Here is a 26,583-nt window from a genome sequence, read left to right as displayed (position 1 = left end):
TGCTCATGACGCATCCTTTGACTGACCCATGTTGACCAGTATGGTGGCTGGTAGCCAGAAGTGGTTATTTAAATTTAAGGTGATGACCATGAACATTAAAACTGAGTTCCTCAGTCAGAGTAGCCACATTTCACATGCTCAATAACCACTTGTGGCTCGTGGCTACTTTTCCATCCTCGTAGAAATTTCTACTGAGCTGTATTGCTTTAAAATGTCATTAATGAAGGTCTTTATGGGGCATATTTACTCACTTTTCATTATCCAAACTATCTTCACTTTGCACTCCCTTTTCACAATTCTTCTCATGAGTAGAGGATTCTGGGTAGAATGCCTATATTTGCATATAACAAGGGAAGGGTGATGTTTCTGTAATCAAGTGGCTTAAAAACCCAAGGTCAGGATCCTTCTCCTTAAGTGTGATCCTTGTGTGCAGCCCCAAATTGAGGCTGAAATTGGGGCCTGGCCCCGCTGGTTCCTGCTCCTGTGACTGTGAGCAAGCCCGGACGGGGAGGACCACATCTGCTGCTCCTGTTACCTCCTTATCACCGCGGATAAAGTGGCTGCAATGTTTTTAGCATGGACGTGAAATGGTAATTAACTAGTTACTTTCAGTTAATGAATTTTTCCCATGGGGGCTGAAATATCTGCATCGACTTTATATTGAAAAAAAAATAGCCAACTAATCATTTTAATTTCCATTTCAGTTTACTTTATATATATGAGATCTCCAAAGCATCGCTTGACTCACCAGAAGCAGTAAATTATAAGACTCACTGTGGGTCAGGGGCTGTGCAACACCCTTCCCATGGGTTAGTTCACTCTTGATTAGGAAAATAAACTAATATAATTAGCCTTAAACCGGAAATAGTACTTTGCATTCATTCTCTTACATGCTGTTTCCAACCTTGTCTTTAAGTGGCCCAGCAATGACACAGCCCTCCTTTCCAACAGGATGTATGTGAAACGTTCTTATATGCTCACTGGAACCCCTATATTTTCATAGATGGAAAGAGTGCTCCTTGAGGGCAACTAATTCCATGTCTCAGGGAAGAGAAATGTGAGAGGTTATGGAACATGATGTTGCTGACAGAAAACAATGCTCTTTTTCTTCTTTTCTTTTGAATGTCCGGAATAGCCCTGGAAGAACGATGGAGTCAGGTGACACCAATCTGAGAGACAAGAGCGAGTACTAATCATTGGGATAATAATAGGTATTTGGAACAAGTTGAGACTATAAAGAGGCATAAAGTAAAAACTTGATATAAAGGCGCTAAAGGTGACTGTGATTCAAACTTATTTTAGAAGCAATTTTGATTAGAATTAGATCGCCAATAAATGGATTTTCTGCTTAAACAATTTAGTTCATCTCTGTATCTAAGGAGCTCTTGCAGGTTTACGTGTAAAAATAGGAAAAGCAGGATAAATGGAACTGTGATGAGTTTTAGAAAAAGGAAGTTCCGCCCTCAAAATAGGAACGTCAAGTTGGTTCCGAGAATCACAGAAAATGACGAAGTAGATGGCAGGTCTGTTAGGGACGTAAAGCACCATATGCAGCTATGAAGGTTCTATCTTAAGAAATGTCTTCAATGTTAAGTACATTAAAAAATGTACTTAATTTTTCCAAATCTAAAGGCAAGTGTAGACCTGAGACGGGGCATATTCACAAGGGACATGATAAACTGAGTCCAGGGTCTCATCCTTTTAACATAAATAATGATACGGTAAAAGGAATATATATCATTTTTTGGTCACAATCAAAGGATGGCAGACGTCTCACATTATTAGTAATTCTGAAGCAGAAGTTGTCATAGGAAGTGGCCCTTGAGTTTTACTTTCCCAGCCGTGTGCTTTATGTATAATGAATCCTGCCACACCTGCCAGCGACACAGTCTTCCCGAAACACAACCTGTATTTATACAGAAATATCGTACCGAAGCCACGTCGTCATGGCTGATGTGCCAACAAAATGCTCAGCAGTAACTAGCAGGAGTTACACCCGGGAGAACCTGTAGAGAAAAACAAGGCTCTTGCAACCCGACTTCACTCCTAATAAACAGTGTTTCCTTGGAAAAAGCAACTCGAGCTTGCTTTGAGGGCCTGTGTACGGGGAAATTAAGATTGCATGGCAAGGTAGTTAATGCCCTGCTAACAGGACCACTCTATGATGCTGAGAATAATAAGATTTTTTTTTAATAAAAACTCAAACTTTCTCTGAACTTAAATTTGCTAAACCAGTACTTATGAATACTTTCATCCCCCCAAAAGTCATAATACTCGTATGCAGGTTTAAGTAGCCCAAAGATCTATCACTAATAATATTTGTATCGGGGTGTAGTAAGTATTTTCAACGTGCCGGGAATGTGTTAATGCCCCGGAGCTTGCAAGTGTGCCCACGGGCTCCAGGGTAGCAGTGGGCACACATACACACCAAATCCATTCCCCCACCATTTGGAGTGCAAACCACTTCATGTTTATTATGATCTTTCTAATTCTTCTTTCCGTGTTGCCACTGGTGGTGAGCCAGGCTGGGGTAGAAGGAGACAGCCGGGATCCAGAGAAGGCACCAAGGGACTCCTTAAATGTGTTAGTTCCATGGATTGCAAAACAATAGATTAAGCAACCCAATAAACATGTTTTCATTTACTACGGGTCCACTGCACCCCCTTGTTGGAAAACGATTTCGGTTTTCCAGCTGCATCGTCAGGGCTAATTTATACTCTCTACAGAACACACTTCAATCGTATTTGCTTCCTTCAAGGCAAGAACCATGAACTTCATATTCTATTCTTAAAAAAATCCATTGAAAACAATGATCTATCAGACGTTCTGTATGAAAGAGAAAGAAAAAATTCCAGAAGTGGTGGCTGTGCTGGACACACAGGATGCCCCAGTATGTTTTTCTACATTGCTCCGTAACACTGGGGAGGTAGTGAAGGGGGGCTTTACCTCATCATGGAGTAAACAGAGGCTCCGAAGTTCTGGGCCCAATAATAAGCATGAGTTATGTGCCAGTTCCCTTTTCTGTTTGGAAATAAAACTTGGGGAATTCTTATCTTTTAACATTTATTTCATAGAAGGGTGTTATCCGCAAACTGGAATTTATGTATTGATAGTGCTCGGGAAACCCAACTCTGGGAGAAAATCTCGTGCGACCAGTATTGAGTATATAGGAAACATTCAACAAATAACGTACTGATGGTTAAATTATTGTTCTCTGGCAAAGATGAAAATATCTACATTCATAGGTATTTGAACTTGTAGTAATCAGTAAATGTTTTACTTAGTGTCCGATCATTTAAATACCATCACACATAATATTAACAGGATAGAGTCCTCTCCATATATGTATACAGTAGAGATAAAGTAGTACACACTCCCAAGAATATATACATTTGCACATTTTTTAATATTTCAGGGGAAAACCAATATAATCTCACAATTCAAATTTCATTCAATTTCTCTTAAAAATATTTTCCTAATTTAATTGAAAAAGGTTATTTTATTAACAAATAAGCAGGTAAAGTTTACAAATCGGTAAAGTGGGTGATATAGCACTGCATTTTGGTACAAATATTTCATTTCCTCTTTTAAAAAGGGAGCAGAATACAAGGAATTTCACTAACTATAAATCTGCAAAATGCCAGCTACCAAAGTGATTAACATTTTTGGAAGCTAATATGATCATTTGTTAAAGTTGCAATGATTTCAGGGTGTTAACGTTCAGCTATACATTAACTAGACCCTATCATTTTTGTGTTGAATCCTTCTCCACTCTGCATAGGCCTTTTGATAAAAAAAAAAGTATGTGTATCATTCACCAAGGTAAGTTCTTCATATATTACTGTACTGAGACCCTGAAAATCCTTCATTTACTTAAAGAGACTTCAATAAAGACATAGCACTGTGGTACATTAACTTTAAAGTGACTCCCATGATCTCAGCCTGCTGGTTCAAGTCCTTATGTAATCCCCTCCTCTTGAGTGTAGACAGGACCTATGACTTGCTTCTAACCAACAGAATTTGGAAAATGGGATGGGCTGTCGCTCCCCTCATCACATTACATTATATAAAACTCCCTCTTATTAGCAGACTTGCTCTAGAGTCCCCTCCCCCTTTTGCTGGCCTTGAACAGAAGCAAGCTCTCATGAATCTTCCAGCAGTAAGGAACTGAATGCTGCCAATAACCATAAGACCAAGGACTCCCCAGCCAAGTCTCCAGATGAGGACGCAGCCCTGGCTGATACTTCACTGCAGCCTTGCAGAGAACACAGTGAACCCGTGCCCAGCTCCTGATCCACAGAAACTGTGAGATCATAAATGTGTGTTGCATTAAGCCACTAAACTGTGGTCATTTGTTAAACCTCATAGAAAACTAATACGAAACCATAAGAAAGAGGTTTTTTTGAGAAAAGACTTAGTATAGAGGATATCTTTTTCTATTGTTTAAAAAAAAAAGTCACAGAAAAATAGGTATACACTCGAAGGTCATAGCAAGGCTAAGTGTATGGAGTCCCAGGTGGTGCCGTTGTGGTCAAAGGAAGCAATCTATTTCCTGGCAGGCACATGGTAAGTGGCATATGAAGAGGGCAGCATATTTTATTTATAACTGGCTAGTGAGTGCAAAAGGTGGGCTCCATGCAATTATCTTGACCCCCGCCACAAAGTAGTTACTGGAACAGTTCCCACGGTTAATGCAAATTCTTTGCTCCCCTAGTATGCAAATATCCTCTAAAATGAAACGAACTGGTTGATTTTGGATGCTCTGATGGAAGCTGACTCCAAGATCCTAGATTCTTGACCAGAATGGCAGATTTAGTTCAGATCATACAACCTGCATTTTCCTTGGCGTAAGCATCCTTCCACTGATATTCCAAATAGTAATGAGACTGAGATGGTATTTCAGGGGATGGTTTGCCTAGATCGGTTCAAAATTTAGAAAAAGAAATGGAGAGCTTTAGTTCAAAATGTGACTTTTCCCAAGTAAATGAAAAGACAGTTGCAAGAAATCAAATTGTGTGATAACCTTCAGAACAAGAGAACCACAGGACTACAAAGAATAGTGACCTAATCACCCCATATTTGAAGGAAATGAATTTGGGATTCTGTTTTGTTGCAATGAAATGGACGAAGGATGCATCTGCAGTGTTAAGTATGGAGTTTATACCTGGGCTCATCTTCAGTTAGAAAATATACATTTTGGGGAGATCATTAGCTGATCTTTATCATAATTTACAAAGATTAAAATGACCAATTACAAAGAAAAATAAGCAAAGTATTGCAGACTGGAATGCTTTACACACTTTGCTACCTTCGACTTTTTTCTGTTCCATAAATGAACAGAATACTACAATTTCATAGCTGACATTCAATACTCATTTCATCACTAACAATGTATGCAAACTGACTTAAGAGAGACAAATAATAAAAACAATCGGCCAAAAAAATAGGTTTTCTAGGTTTCTAACGCATTTTTGGCCAGTGGGCTCTGGTTCACAGAAAGATGGAAATGCAGTCGAAGACCGTCTGAGAAGCACTTCCCGGCTTACAAATGTCAGATAAAGGAAGCGAAACACAGATTTCCACATAACACAAAACACTAGAGTCCAACTTTGACTTTTATAAACTTCTGTGTCTCATTTTTAAGAGAATAGGGCCACAGCTCAAATCCTTGTTCTCACTTAAAACCCAAAGTCATTATGCAAAATACATTTGAATTTTCGACAGTCGGGCCAGAACAATCAGAAACCGCCACACAGTGATTAGTGAGCACACCTAAGTCACTTCTACATAAACAGATCATGAAGCAGCACTGAGCAGAGCCTCCCAGGACCACACGCGAGCAAGCTGATGGCGCTACCCAGCTGCCACCTGCCCCAGGAGGACAAGGGGGGAGCTTCATCGGCTGGGAGCCCTGGCTTAGCGAGAAAGTCACATCACCGGAGCCCTGGGTAAACTGCCGCTGGCCATCAGAAGAAGTACTCCTTCTGGCTTTCACTGACTGTACTTTGCATGTTGACCTCACTTTTCAGAGCAGTCTCAGCGTTGTCTCCAGTTTGGGGAATATTTGACTCATTTTTTTGGTATAACCATCTCTGCTGATAAATGCGTATAGCTATGGCGGTGATGCAGAGCGAGATAAATATGACAACCGCTATCACACCTAGTAGAGACGAGAAAGGAAAACTACAATCAGAATACGAACTCTGTAATATACACGTACATATACACACACACATATATAACGTAGATAATATAAAGCTCCATTTACATCATATATACATCATCAGAAAATTGGAAACTAGGTGGCATTAGAACACTGAGTTTACTTCAAGTCCTTACCTCCCTAGATACAGCGGTTTTATGCCTTTATGCTAACGATCTATCAGCTTGGCTTTCAGTCAATGCCCTCATGCTTAAATTCAGAACCATGGTGTGGCCTCTTAGGGCATGCCCACACTTCATGCTAATGAGTAAGCACGTTTTTATCATTTTAAAAGGATAGAGTGTATAGTCGTAGAGTAATTAAATGCTTATGTATAAGTATGCTAACAGAAATCTGACGCTCTGCTGACTTTCAGTTCTGTGCTGAGTATACCACTTGTTTCTATGAGGCTAAAAGAGTCTCAAGGGATCTCTGCTGCTGGGGTGGGGGGGCATGCCTTCTGTGTGATGCCCTTTAGCTGCTTGTGCGTAGCACTGTGACTTCTTTTTAACCAGTGAAATACAACAAAGGTGATAAGCTGTACCTGGTTATGTGGTGATGTTATATAAGACAGTAGCACCTGCCTTACGGGACTGTTCCTCTTCCTGGTGGCCGTAAGGTGACAAGCAGTCACGGTAGGAATCCATATGGGAATCCCTACATGGCCGGGAACTGCAGGCAGCCTCTAGGTGCAGCTAGCAAAAATCCAGAAGCTCTCGGTCCTACGCTACAAGACACCGAATGCTGCCAACCCCATGCAGGTGAAGTGGATCCTTCCCCGGAGGAATCTCCAGATGAGACCTCAGCCCTGGCTGACTCCTTCATTGCAGCCTTGTGCGACCCCGAGCAGAGGACCCAGCTAAGCTGTGCCTGGACTCCTGACCCACAGAAACTGGGACATAATAACACAAAAGTGGGTTGGGTTAAGCTCCGAGTGGCTGGTAATTTGTTAGGCAGCTACAGGGAAAGTAGATTATTTGACATCTCCTATCGGTAATGTTTTAAGTACTGAAAGCATTAGCTATGCCAGTGGTTCTCAACTTTGGCTGCACAACAGACCATAACTTAGAATCTCTGGATGGGAAGCTTGCACATCAGTATTGTTTTAAAAGTTCCTCAGATTTTTTTAAAGCACTCCCAGGGCTGGGACGGTCAAATGAGGCCTAGAAGCGTTTGCTCCAGCTATCATATTCATAAAGAACGAATGTCTAATCCAAAACAGGGAGGTACAAAATAAGCATTCACTAGTCGATATACTTGTAAGATGACTGACACAGGCATTAATATTCCAATTAGCAAATGTTAGAACACACATCACCGTTTAGTTATGTGAATCAAAATTTGTGTTGTTAAATGAAGATTCTTCAATACACTCTGGGACAGACTTAAAGAAGCGTAATGCAGCCCAGCAAACTCGACGCTTGGTTGGGTGTATTTGGCCACAGGGATTCCCGAGCAGGTGCTCAAAAATCTTTTGGAAGATTCTTCAATATGAGTAGGCGGAATAGTCATCACGTTCAATATATTTTGCATCTCACTTGAGAACTAACGGTAGAGTTGCTTTAATTACTTCTATGCTCCGTTACAGGACCTTGTTTTGAAGAGCTATATCATATCCGATTTTAGTGTCAGGGACAGTAACTCAGTAACAGTGATCAGGCCACCTGATTATACAGTTACTGTCACCATTATCCTCAAACATCCAGGATGTTATTATGTATGTAACTGATTACTAGCTTGTTTGTTTTGTGAGGTTTGGTAGGGTCCTAGAATAACCCGTCTTCATCCGCTCTCTGAAGAGATTGAGATAATTTGAATAATGCATCAGATGCCTTCCATAACCTTCCTTTCGGCAATTCCGGTGTAAGTGTGTTTGTGACAAGCACTTAGGTCGGCCTGCCTCTCCATCTATCTACACATCTGTCTCTTTCTCTACCTGTCCATCTATATGATGGATCCCTTGGCAAGAAACTCTCTGTGGTCTCTGGTTTACTGGGTGTGAATGTTAGTTAGGTTAGTTCTCCTTTCCTATGTTGTTCCCTTTGCTTGCAAGAGAAGATGAAAAAGCACAGTGCAGAACGCAGAGAAATGCATCTATCGGACTAATCCTTTAAACAGATCAAGTACTTTTCATGTGGGTGCAGTCTGCGATCAATTAGACAAAGGGCTCAGAATTCTACGCAGAATTCTATGCTGGAGGTCAACATACTTGGTGCTGACAAACCACGCAGCAAACAGCCACTGCATGGATTGAAGGCAGATACAAGGGAACTGCGGCCAGTAACCTGAGCTGTTAGCACCCCACACCCCGAGTGCTCGGATTCTATATCCCGTCTATTAGGAACCAGGTAGGATTTCTCAGGGGAATGATATTGGTGCAAATTATTTACTTTGTACAACCTGCCAATGATATTTAACCAAACGCAATAAAGCTCCAAAGACCACATCTTCTGTTCCATCATCAACCTATCATCGTTGCTCTCGCTAAAAATGGCATCAACCATGACATTTTGCACTTTTGGACTTTGATTCCTATTTTGAAAATATTAATCACATTTAAGTCAATTTATTTTATATCAAGTTTTGCTTTATAGTGAAGTCTTCTCATTAAAAATAAATGAGCATGGCTCAGGATTAAGATTTGATTTATACTTTAACACAAAGTATTCCTTTTAGATATACATTATAAATAACATATATGTTTTTTGTTTGTTCTTGGAGTTGTGAAATCAAGGGCTCATATATCTCATTCATTACAAAAATAGAAGTAGTTAAGATAGGAATGGACATGTTAACCTTCTTAACATAGATTTGGTCAGCACTTGAAAATGTCTGAATCCCTTCCTAATAGTCTGGAGAAAATCGGCGTCTTGATGAACAGAAGCTAAATGAACAGATCCGATCTGATCTGGTGCGCAGCCTGCCTGAAGAGTGGACACCCACGTGCATCCCCCAGATCCAGGACTAATTCCCTTGTTTGGAATAGCAATGGAATGGAGAGCAGTTCACGTCCTCCTCACCAAGTAGAGTTTGCAACTGACACATTTCAATAATCTAAGTAAATAAATGTAAACGTTCTCTGAATCATAAGGAGGAAACTTGAATATTCATTCGTTAAGTTAGACCTAAATAAGTTCGGTTTCAGGGAATGGGTTGGGAGATATTTAAAATGCAATTACTTTTACCTCTTCAAATATATATAAATAGATAGAAAATATAAATAATATTATATATGAATATGTATATAAATACATACATAGTTTAGCTATAGGACTTTGCTTTAAAGAGCTATGTTATATCCAGTTTTAATGCCACATATATAGGATACACCTGACACTAAGAGCATATGTATTACATAAATATATATTAGCAATTGTATTTATAAATATAAATAAGTATAAATCTAAGATAAGTCTGACACCAGAAACAGCTTCGTATATTTATGTTTAGAAAAATCTTTAAGTTTTCTATCTTTATGTTTAAGAAAATGACAATTTGCATAGTTAGGTGCTTCTCTCCACCTAATGTTTTACTTTCAATATTATTTTTAAAAGTTTTGGGCTAATGGACTGAGAGGTCCATGGCTATTCTGAATCGAAGAAGTAAAGGTGAATGTTATATCTATCTATCTCTGTCTCTATCTTGAGAAATATGAATGGGTATTTTCAAATGAAAAACCTTATTTTTCTGGAATTTGGCAACTATCCTTTAAAAAGCTTCCCCGTGGAAGCATGGGTTCCTTCCACTACGCGCCTGCAGACGCTGACTTGGGTACACTCCCATCAAGAACATCAGCAAATGTGTGTGGCCTGCCATGGACCTCGCACATCAGCGCGGATTCTCAGACACTTTTTGGTTTATGCCAACAGTGACAACAACGCCAAGGACCAGGTCATTCACAGCCCTGTTACCTCCGATGACAGCAGAGTCACTTCTGTCAGCATTAACTAAGGGTTCTCCCCCATCTGTTGGTCCAGAACCACCTACAGTAGAAAAAGGGAGAATGACAGAGGCGAGAGGGAAGGACGACTTTGGAGACATTCACAAACATGCGACAGGAGAGCAGAGCATTGCGCCAGTAGAAATGAACATGAAACCAAGACCAGAGCATGGAGAGGCGAACCAACAGAGGGCTTTGGAAAGCTCCGGGATGGAGACGGGGTGGAGGACCGCGGGCGGCGAGCGCGACCGCCGGCGGAGGGGCACGCACCTGCGCCACCTGCGAGCGGGCGGGTGGCTTCCCGCGCCGGGGCTCCGGGCCCCGCCCCCTCCGCGCAGCGGGACGCGGCGGCCACGTGGCCGCGCACGGTGACCGGGGCGGGACCGCCGGGGCGCAGCGCAGCCTTGAGCGGAGCGGCGGGGCCGAAGCGCACGGCCGAGAGGCAGCCGGTGAAGCCGCGCGCGCCGGCCCGCAGCGTGTCCGGGTCCGCGCCGGGGGGCTCTGCGGGCAGAGAAACGGGGCATACGTTAGGGCGCGGGGGCCACGGGCGGGGGCGGGGGCGCAGGCCTAGCCCGCGTCTGCGTGGTAGCGGCGAACCGACCCTCCCTCCGAACCCTCTGTCCTTCCTTCCTTAGGAAAAGTCAGCCAGGGCCAGTAGCTGCGGCCTCCGTTAGTGACACGCGGGTGCTAACTCTGCGTGGGGAAGACCGAAGCGTCCCTGGATGCAGTCACGCCGTACAAAGGAATTAAATCCATTGCCATGGCGCTTTTCAAATGACCATTACAGTATTTTGTAACAGGATTTGTGGCCAATGAGCTAGGTGGTTACAGTGAAATGTCTCCTGAGCTTGGGGACAACAGTGCTCTGGCAATCCCTACCGCAGTTCTAATCTCGCCATTTACACTTCGGTTTGGCTCACTGTTCTCAGCCCCATAGAGGCCCCTCCCTAACCGCAGGTGCCACCAGGGAACCCCATCTCCCAATGCCTTTCCCCCTTGGCAGTGGTGGTCTCTGTCCCCTTTCCATAAGTCTAGTCTTGCTCCCCATCCCGGCCCCTGCCCTCACTCGGATCTGACCGAGATTGGTTAGCTGAAAGAGCGCAGCGATGGACCCAGGAGAGGAGAACATCGATTCCTTCACTTCGATGACGATTAGTTCCTGCATGCACTTGCCCAGTGCGCCCCAAATCTGACTAGGGGCAGTTAGAGTGCAGGCTTCAGCTGTTTCATGGGTGCTCAGAGAAGCCTCCATGTGCCCCACAGAGGAAGCCACCGCAATGTGGGGACACCTGGCATCTGCTGTCAGACTCCCTCCCTGCTTCAGTGAGTGCACTAGGGGCTCCACATCTCTTTCTACCAACCATAAACAGCAACGGAAAATTTACCCGCAGCTTCCACAGGCTGGGCGTTGTGTGAAGTCATTTGGAGAGGTTAGAATTTAATGCTCACAGCGTAATACCATGAGTGCTTTTATTCCTACTGGAAGCTAGTTAACATCAGGTTTTAGAAAACCAAGGTCTCTCCCATGGGGCGACCTGGATCCAGGCTGGTTGTAGTAACCCCCTTTTCAACAGGATATTATCTCTTTTATTATGTCAGTATCTTTTGGACATGTTCATAATTGCTCGCATTAAGGGATAGGTACATGGGGGTCATTATATTATTCTTTCTACTTTAATGAATGCATATACCTTCCACAGAACATATGTATAGACCCTAGAAGTGTTTCTTTGGTTGGCGTAACAGCTGGTCTTTAAGTTCACCCTGAGAATCTCAGCTGTGACCCAGTCTATCTTGATGTTGTAGTTAAACTCTTCGAGAACAATTTTATTTCCTTTGAGTTTTTGAGGGGTTCTGCTCCTTTGTCTCCATTTCCTGATAATACAAGTAACTAGAAATAGTTTTGATTGGATGTGGAGAATCTAATACATAAACGCTAGACGCTGTGAAAAAGAAAGCTACATTTTTCATTAAATATAAAGGAAAGTGAGGACTTAGAGCACGAGTTAATGGCTTGCCTCTTGTGACACTGCTGGGAAGCAGTTGGAGCGGGCTTTCGGACGGGAGCATTTGAACTCTGAAGCCCGGTGCCTAACTACGGCCAGCCAGCCTCGCCTGGTGGTCCAGTTACAGACAGTCATTCTCCGAGGATGCTCTGTCTCTCTCACACAACAGGTGGCAAGGTCCCGGCGGGCAGTGGACTTTATTCTTGCCCGCCCCCCACCCCCCTGCTCTGCACTTAGCTTAGTGTCTGTTACACGGGATGCAGGCGATCTATGTTTTATAATCAAAGAATCAACTTAGTCCCATCACCACCCTTCTGTGAGTAGTTTGGCTGTTGAAACTTTTTAAAATGCGGCACTCTGGACCTGTGGTCGGAGGAATACAGGGCTCCCACCTTGTTATAAAAGACGACTTGCATTGGCTCAAGCTAAAAATGCATTTCCATGGTTGCGTGCCATCTCATGCGCTGAGTTTTCTGAATGTCATGGTAACTAAAGACTCCTCATCGTCACTAACATTAAGCAATACACCCTGAAGCTTCTACTTGAAGGGTGACAGGATATGACACCCCAAAACAGGCCACTTGGGCAGAAGGCTTATTTGGGGATCACAGCACTTGCAAAACCACAGGTGCAAAGAAGGGCACTCTGACCTTCCCCTTTTTCTTCCCGAAAGCAGGAGATAAACAACCGTGGCAAAGCTGCCCACCCTGTACCTGGAGGAAAGAAGTTTTCTAGTCACCAGAGAAGGGGGGTCGAGCTGGAGAAATCCGTACATACACACCTCGTTAAAGTAACTCTTCTCCCCTTCAGCTCCTGTACATTTAATTACTCCTGCACAATTACTACCCCGTGTTTCATCTAGCATATAAACACTATCTGTGGGCGCCTGGGTGGCTCAGTCAGTTAAGCAACTGCATTTGGCTCAGGTCATGATCCTGGAGTCCCAGGATGGATGAGTCCCTCATTGCATCGGGCTCCCTGCTCAGTGGGGAGTCTGCTACTCCCTCTGACCCTCCCCCTTCTCGTGCTCTCTCTCTCTCACTCTCTCAAGTAAATAAATGAAATCTTTAAAAAAAAACACACACACTATCTGCTTTTTGGGTCTTCATTTTCCTATGGAGGCTCCAAGTACATTAAAAAAAATCTATATGCTTTTCTCTTGTTAATCTCTTAGGTCAATTTAATGGCCACAGGCCCTAAGAGGGGAGATGGAAAGTTTCGCCTCCATACAAACGCATGGGGTGGATTTCTTCAATCTTATTACCCATTTCACCTTTTTTCCTATTAAACTTCATCTCGTTGTTTCAGTCTGTCATTTTTGAAAGCCAAATCTTTTGTATCCTTGCTCCTTCCGGTTTGGAAAAGAGTCATGTTTTTAAGAAAAATGGTCTAACTTTGAGATTTGGAATAAATGCCCTGGGAGCGACGTGGGCTTACAAAATTCTGTTCTGTAGTTTTAAAGTGGCAAAGGTAAGTGCCATGTAAAAGACCTCTAAAAGCAACTAAAATTAGGGACATGTTTACATTGTTATAATTGTAATGAAAAACTCAAACACAGAGCTATCTTGGCCAAGTTGATTATATGGGACATCAAGGAGCTTTATGTATGATGAATTTCAGGTAGATTCTTATAGTAAAGTAAAGCGAGCTTGAGACAACTCAATTAAATGATTATTTTAAATTAAAGAGTTCTTTTGTGGTGCCTGGGTGGCTCAGTTGGTTAAGGGTCTACCTTCAGCTCAAGTCATGAGCCCAGGGGCTGAGATTGAGCCCCAAGTTGGGCTCCCTGCTCATTGGGGAGTTTGCTTCTCTCTCTCCCTCTGTCTCTACTCCCCTCCCCCCAGCTTGTGCTCTCTCTCTAATAAATACATAAAATCTTTAAAAAAATTAAAAGAGTTCTTTAAAGATCACTTAACTTTTTTTTTTTTTTTTGCATTCCAACAATATATATTCCTTAAAGAAAGGCATCCTTGCTTGAATATACTTGAGAGAGTGTCAAGAAGAACTAAAACGGGAAAACACAATAGTAGTAACATAGGACTTCTACAACAACGCTAAAATACTAAAAACAAAAACAAAACACTACAGGCCAATTAAAAGTCTCAGCCACTGAGCAAAAAGAGGGACTGGACAGCATTGCTTTCCTGGTCAAAGTCTGACATGAGAGCTACCAGGCTAGGGTCACAGAACAAATCCTGGGCAGATATTTATCTCAATTATTAATTGGACTACTTTTGTAGAATTTACTTTTTAATGATAAATTTAAAATGTTTAGGCAGTGCTATTACTCAAGAAAGTAACATCAGAACATTACATTGCAGTCAAGAATTTGTACTTGACATTTATACGTATATGTGGGTTGTGGGTATGGACATGTGGGGGTGGGCTTGTGCCCACATAGCCTATTATTAACCCTGTAACTATAGCAGTGACTTTGTATGCTTGTCGGGTGTCAATATACATCAATGAAACATGGGAGACTATGGACTATGAGAAACAAACTGGGGGCCTCAGAGGGGAGGGGGGTGGGGGAATGGGATAGACCGGTGATGGGTAGTAAGGAGGGCACGTATTGCATGGTGCACTGGGTGTTATACGAAACTAATGAATCATCGAACTTTATATCAGAAACCCGGGATGTACTGTACAGTGACTAACATAATATAATAAAAAATCATTTAAAAAAATAAATAAAAACTGAAAAAAAAATATACATCAAAAGGTTTACTGCTGGTGCTCCTGGGTGGCTCAGTCTTAAGCATCTTCCTTCGGCTCAGGTCATGATCCCAGGGTCCTGGAATCGAGCCCCGCATCGGGCTCCCTGCTCCGCTGGGAGCCTGCTTCTTCCTCTCCCACTCCCCCTGCTTGTGTTCCCTCTCTAACTGGCTGTCTCTCTGTCAAATAAATAAATAAAATCTTAAAAAAAAAAAAAAAGGTTTACTGCTCACTATTTCCTGTTGCCTTCATATTTTCCATCCTGAGGTCATGGTTGTGATTCATTGTTTGACTGGAATAATTCTCTAGTATTTTCCTCAGATGGGATGCACGGTCAATATTTAATCTCCATCCTTCCTTGTTATCCAAAATATCTTTTCTTAACCTTGTCAGATACATTATATATTAGATGCTTGCCTTGTGGCTCATTCCTCAGCAATGTTAACGATAACCCACATCATTTTTTCATCCCACTGTAACAAATGAGAAGCTGGATGCTGATGGCAAAATCATTATTTTTGCATTGTCGTAACTTCTGTCTAGAAAGTTTGGAAGATTTTTCTCTGTGGGTTTTGCAATTTGGAAATTCTCCCAGTTGTATGTCTTTTCTCACCAGAATTGATGCGTTCTTTCGATCTGCAATTCAGGTTTTCCTTTAACTCAGAGAAATTTTTTTTTAATGCATAATTACTGTCTTTGCTTCCAGTTCTGTTTCTGGATCTCTAATTATTCCCATTAGGTTTTCTCTTATTTTCCCTCCTAATTTCTCTCTCTTAATCTTTTTTCTTTGCAGTTTGAAGATAGTCCATCTCTATAATATTCCAGGCCACTGTTTAAGGATATCCCGTGATGATTCTCTCCTTCATATGACCCAGGGAAATCTTGAAAAGCCATATTTACTTTAACCCCCAGAGTTGGTGTGTGCATGTGTGACTTTTTTCAAATTTCCTTGAGTGCCAAGTTTCATGCTAGTTGTGTTGTGTCTTCTCTAACAGCTCTATTTTGATGTGGGAATTGTGTTTGTTGTCTTTAATCCTCCTCCCCATCTCCCTAGGGGTGACATTATCTCTTTACTTGTTTATTTATTGGTGTGCTAATGAGGACTTCATGGTTGGGGATCTTATACGATATGGGGGTCCTGGCAAGGTGGAGGCTGCTGCTTTTCTGCCCCGAACCCAGCAGCGGGCCTGCAGGCTGATCCTCTAATCTCAAACAAAGCGTAGGAAGAAGTCTCTCTCCCTCACCCTCACCACGGTAGAAGGAATGTGTCCCAATCATCCAGTCCATCCACCGCTCCATGAGGGGCACTGAGGATGGGCACAACCTTGCTGAGCAGTGTCGACCTTCCCTTTGGAGGTTCTGAGCTCTCCGCAAGCCAGCCTTTCCTGAGGATCTGCGGGCTTCACACTCCTAGCTGGGACACCTCGAAGTGCCAGCCCCCAGGGCAAATCCCCGCCCCAGCTCTCTCATTCACACCTTCCAGCCCTCCTGGCAGCTGAGCTGGCCCTCCATTCCTCCGCTCAGGGCGCAAGCACATTGAATGGGGAGTGGAGGCAAGGGTTATGGTCCAAGCTGTCGTTTCCCATAACTGGGTCCAAACAAAATCAGCAGCAGAATTAACAGAACTGTGTTTACAAAGACAATGAGTGCAAATCTGTCTTTCCTATTAGCTGACTCCTGAGATTCCTTTATTAAGGTTCCTTTTGGCTCAAAAAAATGTTTCCCTTTAAAATGTAAAGAAAGGAGGCGTCTGGGTGGCTCAGTGGATTGAGCATCTGCCTTGGGCTCAGGTCATGATCCCAGGGTCCTGAGATCAAGCCCAGGAGTTGGGCTCCCTGCTCAGCGGGGAGCCTGCTTCTGCCTCTGCTTCTCCCCCTGCTCCTGCTCTCTCTCTCAAATAAGTAAATAAATAAAATCTTTTTTAAAAAAATAAAGAAAACGTAAAGAAAAAAGGTGAGGGAAAACTTAGGAGAATAGTTATGCTTTACTAGAAATTTACATATTGGGGTCAATATATTTGATCAGCTCCTGGCTCAAGGACCTGGTGTATTAACGGGAAGTAAGGGGTCAAGTGCAGTTTAACTCTAGGTAAGGAGGGGGTGAGAACGTGGTCTGACTGTGGCCATGAAGCAAAGTAATGTTTGAGAAAAAGTGGGCTAACGGATGAGGATAAAGTTCACTTCCTTTGTAATTTGGAGTAGAACCTAAATTACTTTCAATAAAAACAGATTAAATGTTTTTTTTTTCCTACTTAAAAAATGTCCATGGTAGGAAATCTTGAAAGTAGAGTCAAATTTACGACAATTCAGGACATAAACTTTCTCAACTTTCTCAGACGTTGGGTAGTGGTGTCCTTAAGACACATCACCAAAGTTGTGCATCCCAATATGTGGGATGATTTCTGCTTTTGCGAGGAATGAGCATTTTAACAAAAGATCCACTAGGGAAAGGAAGAACCAAAGAATTAAAATGTGTGTGAAGAGCTCTCTGCTACCCACAATGAGCGGTGCTTCTGGAAGGCAGTGAACACCAGAACATGGCCAGAGGCTCTCATCAGCAAGAAAAATCAGGAAACTGAGTGAGTGGTTCAAGGAACCACAGGAAGCAGTAAAGGACATCAGAAAGCGTAAATAGGTGGATAAACGGAAGTGAACGTCAACTCTTTTAAACAACAGCAAAAATAATGTCTTGCAAAAAAAAATAATGTAAAACACAGGACAACAAGGGTGGGAGAGGAAATCAAATGTTTTAAAGTTTTTACGTGTTTTGAGAAGTGTGACAAATTAGCATGCCGTAAATCAAGGATGCATAATTTTAACCAAAGGGTAACTGATAATAATAGAAGGAGGTGTAACTATAAAGTTGATAAAGGAGCTTAACAGCCCCAAACAAAGACAATGCAGCTGCCCATAACAGGAGAATACCCAAGTGCGGCATACTCATGCTGTAGGGACTACACAGCAAAGACAGTGAATGAACTTCTCCGTACACTCAACAGCATGAATGACGGTTTAAAACGCCCGATGGATGAAAACAGCTCAACTGAATCGAACTGCTATTTTTTCTGGAATGGATAAAACAGCAGAGTGAACTTTTTAAATTCTAGATGAATGACATAATTAGAAAACAAGTCTGTCTTTCTGACAATTCAGAGCTGGAGAGACCTGATTTTCAGAGTCAGAAAGAAGTGAAGGAATTATTCCTTCCTCCCCGAAACACATGCCTGCCGCACACCAAACTCTCCCAACGCTTGCAACTAACTCCTGAGAAGAAATCAAGGGTAATTTGGGACCCTACATGCTTTGAACAGGCAGTGCCCATAGGTACTTACTGGAAGACTAGTCTTTAGTAAATAATATCAACTCTTCACGTAATGGCACGTGAGCAGTCTCTGCCACTCTTCTCCCCGACAAGGGGATACTGTCAGAACTCTACGCAATTGCTGCTCTTAGTTCCTTAGTCCTTTTCAAAATCACGCAGCCCCTCCCGATGAAGCCCTCTCCGTCTCAGCAGTCCTGAACCCTGGGCCCTTCCAGTTCTCTACCCCCTATCTCCCATCACATCCTGCTCTTGAATAAACTCATTCACGCTTCAGAATAAACGTCATTTTGGCTCATCACTCACCTCTCTCAGCTGCGTGTGCAGAAGAGGCATTGGCAAAAGAAAGAAATCTCTAATAGATTTTTTTTCTTATTATTGAGATATAATTCACATACCAGAAAACTCCCCCTTTTAAAGTGTACAATTCAGGGGAGTTTTGTACCTTTACAAATTTATAAAACCACTACCAATATCCACTTACAGAATCTTCCTATCACTCCAAAAGAAACCCAAGACACCATGCCCCATTCCTACCCCTCTCCAGGCCTGGGCAAACCCAAACTTTGTTTCTATGGATATGCCTATTCTGGACATTTCATACAAAATCAATCGTATAGTATGTGACTTTCTGTGTTTATCCTCTTTCATGTAGCATAATGTTTTCAAGAGTCACCCATGTTGTGTCATGTGTTGGTACTTCATTACTTTTGATGGCCAATATTTCATTGTATACCCCTTTTGTTTGTGGTCTACAATGAAATACTGGCCATAAAAAGTAATACTATACCACAAAGTCGATGGTCACTGGGGTTATCCCCACCTTGGGTTATTAGTGGAGAACACTGCTATGATGATTTGTGTGCACCTTTTGTGTCTGGACATAGGTTTTCAATTCTCTTGGGTAGCTTCCTGGGAGTGGTTGTATGGCAACTCTGTGTTTACCTTTCAAATAAACTGCTGAACTATTTTTCCACAGTGGTCGCATCATTTTACATCCCTACCACCAATGCACAAGCGTTCAAATTCCTCCACATCCTCAACAACCACTGTTACTGTCTTTTAATGATATCTTGTGGTTTGGATTTCAATTTCCTTGACGGCTAATGATTTTGATCATCTTTTCACATTGGTCATTGGTATATCTTCTCCGAAGAAATGTCTTTGACTTTGACCTTTGACCAGATCTTTTGGACATTTTTAAATTGTCTTTTTGTTTAGCTCTAAGAGCTCTGTATATACTCTGTGCAAAAATTTCTTATGAGATACATGACTTCCAAACATTTTTCTCATTTTGTGGATTGCCTTTTTCCTTTCTTGGGAGTGTCTTTCGAATTACCAAGGTTTTAAATTTTGAGGAAGTTGAACTTATCTATTTTCTTGTGCTTGTCTTATCTATTGCTTGTGCTTTTGAGAAACCATGATCTAACTCAAGGCTTTTAAGAAGCCTTATCTAAGAAACCATTGCCTCACCCAAGGTCACAAAAATGCACTACCATAGTTTCGTCTAAGAGTTTTATCATTGTAGCCCCCACATTTAGGAGTATCGTCCATTTTGAGTTAATTTTTGTACATGGTGTGAGGTAGGGGTCAACATCGCTTTTTAAACCTGTGGATACCCAGTTGGCTCAGTACCATTGAATGGGCCTGGCACCGATGTCAAATGTCAACTGGCAATAAATAGTTTTATTTCTTGACTCTCAGTCTATTCCATTGGTCAATATATTTATCCTTATGCCAATATCATATGGTTTTGATATCCATGGCTTTGTACCAAGTTTTAAAATCAAGGGTGAGACCTCCAACTTCATTCTTCTTTTCAAGATTGTTTTGGCTATTTGGAGTCCCTTGCATCTCCATATGCATTTTGGGATCAGCTTGCCATTTGGATTTTGATAAGAACTATATTGAATCTGTAGATCAATTTGGGGAGCACTGCCATGTTAGCAATATTAAGACTTCCAATCCATGAGCATGGATGTCTTTCTCTTTATGTATGTCTTCCATAATTTCTTCCAGCAACGTTTCATAGGTTCCAGTGTGTCTTACACCTCTTTTGTTCAAGTTATTCCAAGGTATTTTATTCTTTTTGATGCTATTTTAAATGGAACTTACATTTCAGTCTTCATTTCATTTTTGTATTATTCATTGCTAGTATATAGAAATAAAATAAATTTCTGTATATCTATCTTATATCCTTGTTGAAACTGTGTACTAGCTCTAGTAGCTTTTTTCATGGATTCCTTACAAGATCATGTTCTCTGCAAATAGAAATAGTTTTACTTCTTCCTTTTTATTCTGGATACTTCTTTTTTTTTTTTTTCTTGCCTAGTAGCACTCACTCTAACCTGTACTACAGTCTTGAATGAAAGTGATGAGAGTAGACATCCTTATCTTACTCCTGATCCTAGGGAAAGATTTCTATTACATTCCATTAAGTGTTATGTTAGACATGGGATTTTTGTAGATATCTTTTTTCATGTGAGGAGGTCTCTTTCTATTCTTAGTTTGTTTTTTATTATGAAAGCACAGTGGATTTTTTTTTCAAATGCTTTTTCTGTGTCTATTGAGGTAACCATGTGGTTTTTGTCCTTTATTCCATTAATATGGCATATTACATTGGTTGCTTTTTATCTGTTGAACCAACCTTAAATTCCTAGGATAAATCTTATCTGGTCATGGTGTGTAACAAGTTTTCTATGTTACTGGGTTAGATTTGCTAATATTTTGTTGAGGATCTTTGCATTTGTATTCACACTGCTGAAATTTTATAAACTTCTTGTGTCTTCCGCTCCATGACTTTCCTCCTAAATGAGATAAATTCTTAGGCAGAGCATAGCAAAGGCAAACGTATGTCACATAAGTCAATGGAGTTTTCAATATCGAACTGTAGTCTGTCCATGAAGGTATATATAGGTCATTTCCACAGATTATTTATTACCCAATTCTCACATATGAAGTTCCATTTCAACATAAGATCCTTCAGTAGATTTCTTTTCCCCACAGAAAATTTACCTGCTAAAGTTTATCTGCATGACTGTATTGATTTGAAGTACACTTAACCTATGGTATTCTTTCCCAGGAGGAAAGAGAAAGACACATCTTTATGCTGCACACATCAAAACAGATTTTTGTTTTGATACTTTGTGGATTTTTGCTGTTGTTGCTTTTTAATGCAGAAAAGACAAAATCAACAGAATACCACCTATACAAAAGTCTTTAGAGAAATAAAACTGAGTGAAAATGCTAGGGCACCTTACTGGGGTGTTTGTATTTTAAGGCTCTCACACTTTAGGACCATAGGCCACACCCAAGTCAAGACTAGACAGAAAATGAGAAACCTAACGATCTGCATTTAAACTAGGATTTTACTACAATTATTTTACAGTAACTGGGAACACTTAATCTGAGTCGTCATCATTAATAAGACCACTGAAGAATGGGAAGAACAAAAACAACTTGATAATTTAGAAGATGATCCTGAACCATTTTTTCCAAAGCACACGAAGGTAAGTAATAATAATGATAAATCAGATTAGCCGTAAACACTATTTTATTGTTTATATTCCTTATGATATTGCGAGTGCTTTGAGGGCAGTAGAGTGTATCCTATTGCTAGGTGTTCAAATGTCCCAGGGAAGTACAAGTGCACATCGGGGACCACCAAAGGTTTTTAACGAATGGATAGCTCATTGAGTCAATGCAGCTAACCAAGAATAAGTACTGCATGGCTTTCCATAGTTTGGGACAACTGCCTTTGGAAAATTAATGGCTCTTTGTCAATCTGTTGGTCTATTTTACTGTAAGTTTCTGAAAGGAAGCTCTGCTTCCATTTTCCAAATCTGAACACAAAATAGTAGTCTTCTCATAGTTACTAACTGGTAACTAGAAGCTATCCTGAAATAAAGTTATCCGAAACACGGAAAGTTTTATTAGCCTTTGATCAAGATGCGTACCTCTAGGTACAGATGAAATGAATATTTATAATTTTATTAGACTCAATTGCTTCAGGCAATAAACTTCATCGCTGAATTTCAACTTTAATTTTTATAGCCTGAGAGAGATGCTTTTGCCTATACCATTCTTGAGTCGAAACATTAACATCTTCGATTCCGTGCTATTGCCCTCTATATATTAACTTGTAGGAAAATAAAAATTTATATGATAAAATATATTATTCTCTCTTCCTCTCCCACTCCCCCTGCTTGTGTTCCCTCTCTCGCTGGCTGTCTCTATCTCTGTCGAATAAATAAATAAAATCTTTAAAAAAAAAATACTTAAAAAAAAAAAAAGGGGGCGCCTGGGTGGCACAGCGGTTAAGCGTCTGCCTTTGGCTCAGGTCGTGGTCCCGGCGTTGTGGGATCAAGCCCCACATCAGGCTCCTCCGCTATGAGCCTGCTTCTTCCTCTCCCACTCCCCCTGCTTGTGTTCCCTCTCTCGCTGGCTGTCTCTATCTCTGTCGAATAAATAAATAAAATCTTTAAAAAAAAAAATACTAAAAAAAATATATTATTCTCCTTTTTTATTAAAATGATTCCCTTTATATAAGGCACTTTAGTTATTAAATCAATTTCCATAATCTATGGCATATCTTTTTACAGATAATAAATTCCAAGCTAAATTGTCTTTAAAAATATTCGTCAATTTCACACGTCCTGATGGCAACTTTTCTACCTTGTGTCACAGACGCTTCTGAACGTGCCTCATCGCTCCTGTCAGAGGCTGGAGTCACTGAGGGCAGGAAGTTGTGCGTGCTGTGTTCCTTTTGTTCCTTGACCCCACCTGTCCTCGTGGCCGGGAAATGAGTGCACACAGACACCTGCTCCGGCAATGAAGGAGGGATGACCCTGCTGGGGGCAGACAGGGCCACCCCTCCACTCAGAGACTGCACCCGTGTGGAAGTCGAGCTCTGAGGCTTGCACACCCCTACGATGATCAATTCCTCACTCTGTTCAAACCGAGGATAGTTACTATCTGTGGGTCAGAGAGGGGAGCTCAGGATCAGATAAAAACAGAGCAAATTCTTTTCCTCTTGGATGTTAAAAACAATTATACTATTCAGATGACAGCCACGGATGGGGTTCCATCCCTCTGTGCTGTGAAACTCGAGGTGGGCTTTGAAGTGTTAGGAACTTCATAACCTCTTCTAGCTTAAATGTATACCGTTATTCTCACGGGTGAAAATCAGAGGGGAAGCTTATTGCTTTCTACTGTTTTCCCAGTTCCTGGAGTTTTCTATACTATGCCACTGTTTTAAATAGAATAAAAAAATCTACTGGGTGTTGTATGTAAGTGATGAATCACTAAATTCTACACCTGAAATTAATATTGCACTGTATGTTATCCAACTAGAATTTAAATAAAAACCTTAAAAAATAGAACAAAAAATCTAATATCACAAAAACATGAATGTCCAGAAACGCCTAGAGAACACATCCAAAGTCACACATCAGAGCCTGAGATAGTCCCCTTCCTCTCCAATGGGCTGCAATAGCTAGAAAGGGAGAGGTCCCAGTGCTCAAGGGAAACAACTGTTCTCATTTGCATTTCTGCGCTAACTGCTGGATGACTATTGTGCACGTGCGGAGGGGACTGGAACAGTGAGCCACACCAAAGCCTTTCTGCCAACACATCACGGAGGCCGATTCTTTATCCACTTTAAGGCGCGATTAGAAAGCTGGATCACCACTTCAGCCTGAAGTTGCTATTAATTATATGATGCTAAAACTATATGTTCACAACAAAGAACTCCAGCACCCTCCTTCACTGGCTTAACCTGCGCCTGTAAGTGCGCATGACCGACATGGCGCTTCTGGTTACCCTGTACCATCTAAACGATGCGCATCTGTTTTTACCATTTACAAGGGCACGCTAGGGTTTGTCACATTTCCTCTGAAAAATAAGCACTTATAATTTTATCGCCCATCGTCTTTTAGAACAATGTGGTCATTTTAATAGTTACTGTGCTGCTCACCATATTTTGAATGTCCGCTCATGGGCAGTCTCTAACTCTCCAAAGTTTGTAGGATGTTATATATGTGGGGGGGGGGGGGAGGTGGAAGAAATGATCAAAGAATCGATGTATAAATGGCTGCAAAGGTAATAAAGATCCCATGAATTATCTAGGACTAAACAGAGCCAGGTGGGTGTTACGTCCCAGAGCAGGAATAATACGCAATAGCACACAAGAGGATTTCTCCCAAATAACTTTAAATGTCCACAGCATGTACAATTTACATATAAATGATCAAAAAGAAAAGTTACCTTTCAAAATTCATTTTTATTTCAATTTAATTCTTGGAGACAAGGGGAAAAAATAAAGGCATAAATAATTTGATGCCTAAGTATGATTTTACTCTGCTACGCTCATGGAGAATAACTCACAGCCCATAAAGAGTGTGTGCGGGCTCTTCAGGCCCTGACTTTCCAAGAGTAGCTGGGAGCATTGAACACATCTCAAAGCAGGGCCCAGCCTACTGCCCAACACATATTCACTTGCTAAAAGAAAATTAAGTCTTTTCTCTTCTTGTACTTGTACATCTATATTTATCATTGAATGATTTCTGCATTTGACCCCTGATTAATATATAATTTGTGAACGTGATACCTGCTTTGATTTCGCCTTTCCTCAATTGTGAGAAAAATACCAAGTTTCACTCTGCTTGATTGCCAAGTGAGAGGACAAGTGTGGAGGCAGTGCTCAGGGAGCACCCTGGCTCACCTACCAGACAGCCCTTGCTCCTGATTTCAGGCGGACTCAGACAAAAAAAGAGCGGCTTCTACCTTGACTGTCACTCACTAGGAAACCATGAATATGACAAGAAGCTTCTTTCAGCATGAAGAACACTTCCTGTGTTTGCAACCTAACACTCCTGATCCATGTCATGGGGTTTGGGGAGGGGGGGGGCGACACTCTTTCTGCCACTTACCTAAAATTGTCCCCAACATAAGGGATTTGACAGCATTGAATTCTGTCCCTGACGACAGGATGACTTGTCTCCTTGCATTCTGGTTAACCTATTAAATATTCCACGAGAAGCAAACATCAAAATGGCAGGCAATTTTGATGATAAGAGAATGGGAATCAGAGGGAGACCAAGAAAAACGCTAAAAATGAGCCATACCTCCGACATATCCCAGAGGTTAAAGGAGAAAACCGTTTCATAATAATTTTTATAATTCCTCAGATTTCACACCACCCCATGGCCTATTCTTTTCCCACTACTACTTGTCTTCATGGTTTAAGGATCTATAATTGGTACAATCCACAAAGAGATGCAATAAGCTATTTCAAACCTTTAAGCTTTTACTTATTTCAAACAGAAATTAGTAACACAAGCACTAAAAGGTATTATTCGCCCAGATTCAATATACAAAGATTATTCTTCAAAACCCAGTGACAATGAATAATTTAAACGCTGATGCTTTTAAAAAATGTATTCCCACTTTAAGCAAAATCTTGCTTTTCTCCTTGTGTTTACATTTCTGCAGCCTTTGCTTTTTTGTAGTCAGATGGGAATAGGTTCCCATCGGAATATCTCCAGTAATCGCTGGGAGAAGCTAGACAACATTCCCCTACTGATGAGGACAGCTTGGCATTTTAAGTGGTCAGATATTAATAAGAACCTTGTCAGCCTCTTGCTAAACAAATAAACAACATTGCTAAATAAAACACCTTGACTATGTTTTCTGTCCCCAGGCCTTCATGGGAAGACTGTGCTGAATGTGTTTCTCTTTTACTAGGATTTATCATCGAAGTCTTGCTGGAGGTCATGCACTGAGTGCCACAAGTTTGGTTACTGTTGTGAATCTACCCCTTACCTCTACAGAGACCAGAGCCGCGTCTCTGTGAATCTTCACCTGGTGAAGCTGCCCATCGGCAAGGTTTTTAAAACCAAAGTTAAAAACATCAGGTTCCTGGTGCCTGTCCAGCTTATACCTGATCTGCAAACTTCCTAAAGGAGACAGAAAATGACATTTTTAACTAAGATGGAATTTTATAGAAAAAATGTCAATGCAGGTTCTAAAGCACATTTTGTTTTTATTTATTTCACATAATTTGAATTTATTGAGCACTTGCTTAAGGACACCAACAGTCCCTATTCCTGGAAGAGTGATCATTTGTGTGCTGGTCCGGGGCCGAATTCAAAATCCAATTATGCTATTTTAAAAGTCAAGACCAAATGGTCTTTTTCCAAGTTCTTCCATTTTCCTTAGCTAAAGGAAAAAGTCTAAGTTAAGCATATGAGAACTCAGAGCTAGGCTCGAAGTTAATTATTCATGTGGTATTCATAGTATTAAATGGTAAAACCTCAAGCAATATTGCATTAACATTCAGTTTCTATAAGCATCACTTCTTTTAATGTGACTTATTTTAATGCATTTTAATGTATTGCTGACAT

At 41.2% G+C, this 26,583-nt stretch overlaps 1 protein-coding gene across 1 annotated transcript in view; it reads right to left on the bottom strand.

The window, feature by feature from the left end:
* Positions 1-3,502: 3,502 nt before the first annotated feature.
* LOC113270144 (contactin-associated protein-like 3) overlaps positions 3,503-26,583 on the bottom strand; it is a 149,332-nt gene continuing 126,251 nt past the window's right edge. Inside the window, exons 19-23 of the mRNA XM_044391241.3 lie at positions 26,003-26,136; positions 25,111-25,198; positions 10,422-10,643; positions 10,114-10,185; positions 3,503-6,160 (exon numbers count right to left, since the gene is read on the bottom strand). Of these exons, the coding sequence (XP_044247176.1) occupies positions 5,967-6,160; positions 10,114-10,185; positions 10,422-10,643; positions 25,111-25,198; positions 26,003-26,136 (710 nt within the window). The 3' untranslated portion in view covers positions 3,503-5,966. The remainder of the gene's footprint in view (positions 6,161-10,113; positions 10,186-10,421; positions 10,644-25,110; positions 25,199-26,002; positions 26,137-26,583) is intronic.

This window comes from Ursus arctos, unplaced genomic scaffold (genome assembly GCF_023065955.2).
Source record: "Ursus arctos isolate Adak ecotype North America unplaced genomic scaffold, UrsArc2.0 scaffold_33, whole genome shotgun sequence".
In the NCBI taxonomy this organism is placed as follows: domain Eukaryota; kingdom Metazoa; phylum Chordata; class Mammalia; order Carnivora; family Ursidae; genus Ursus; species Ursus arctos.
Note: the sequence above shows the minus strand (reverse complement) of the source record. Positions and strands in the feature narration are given on the sequence as shown.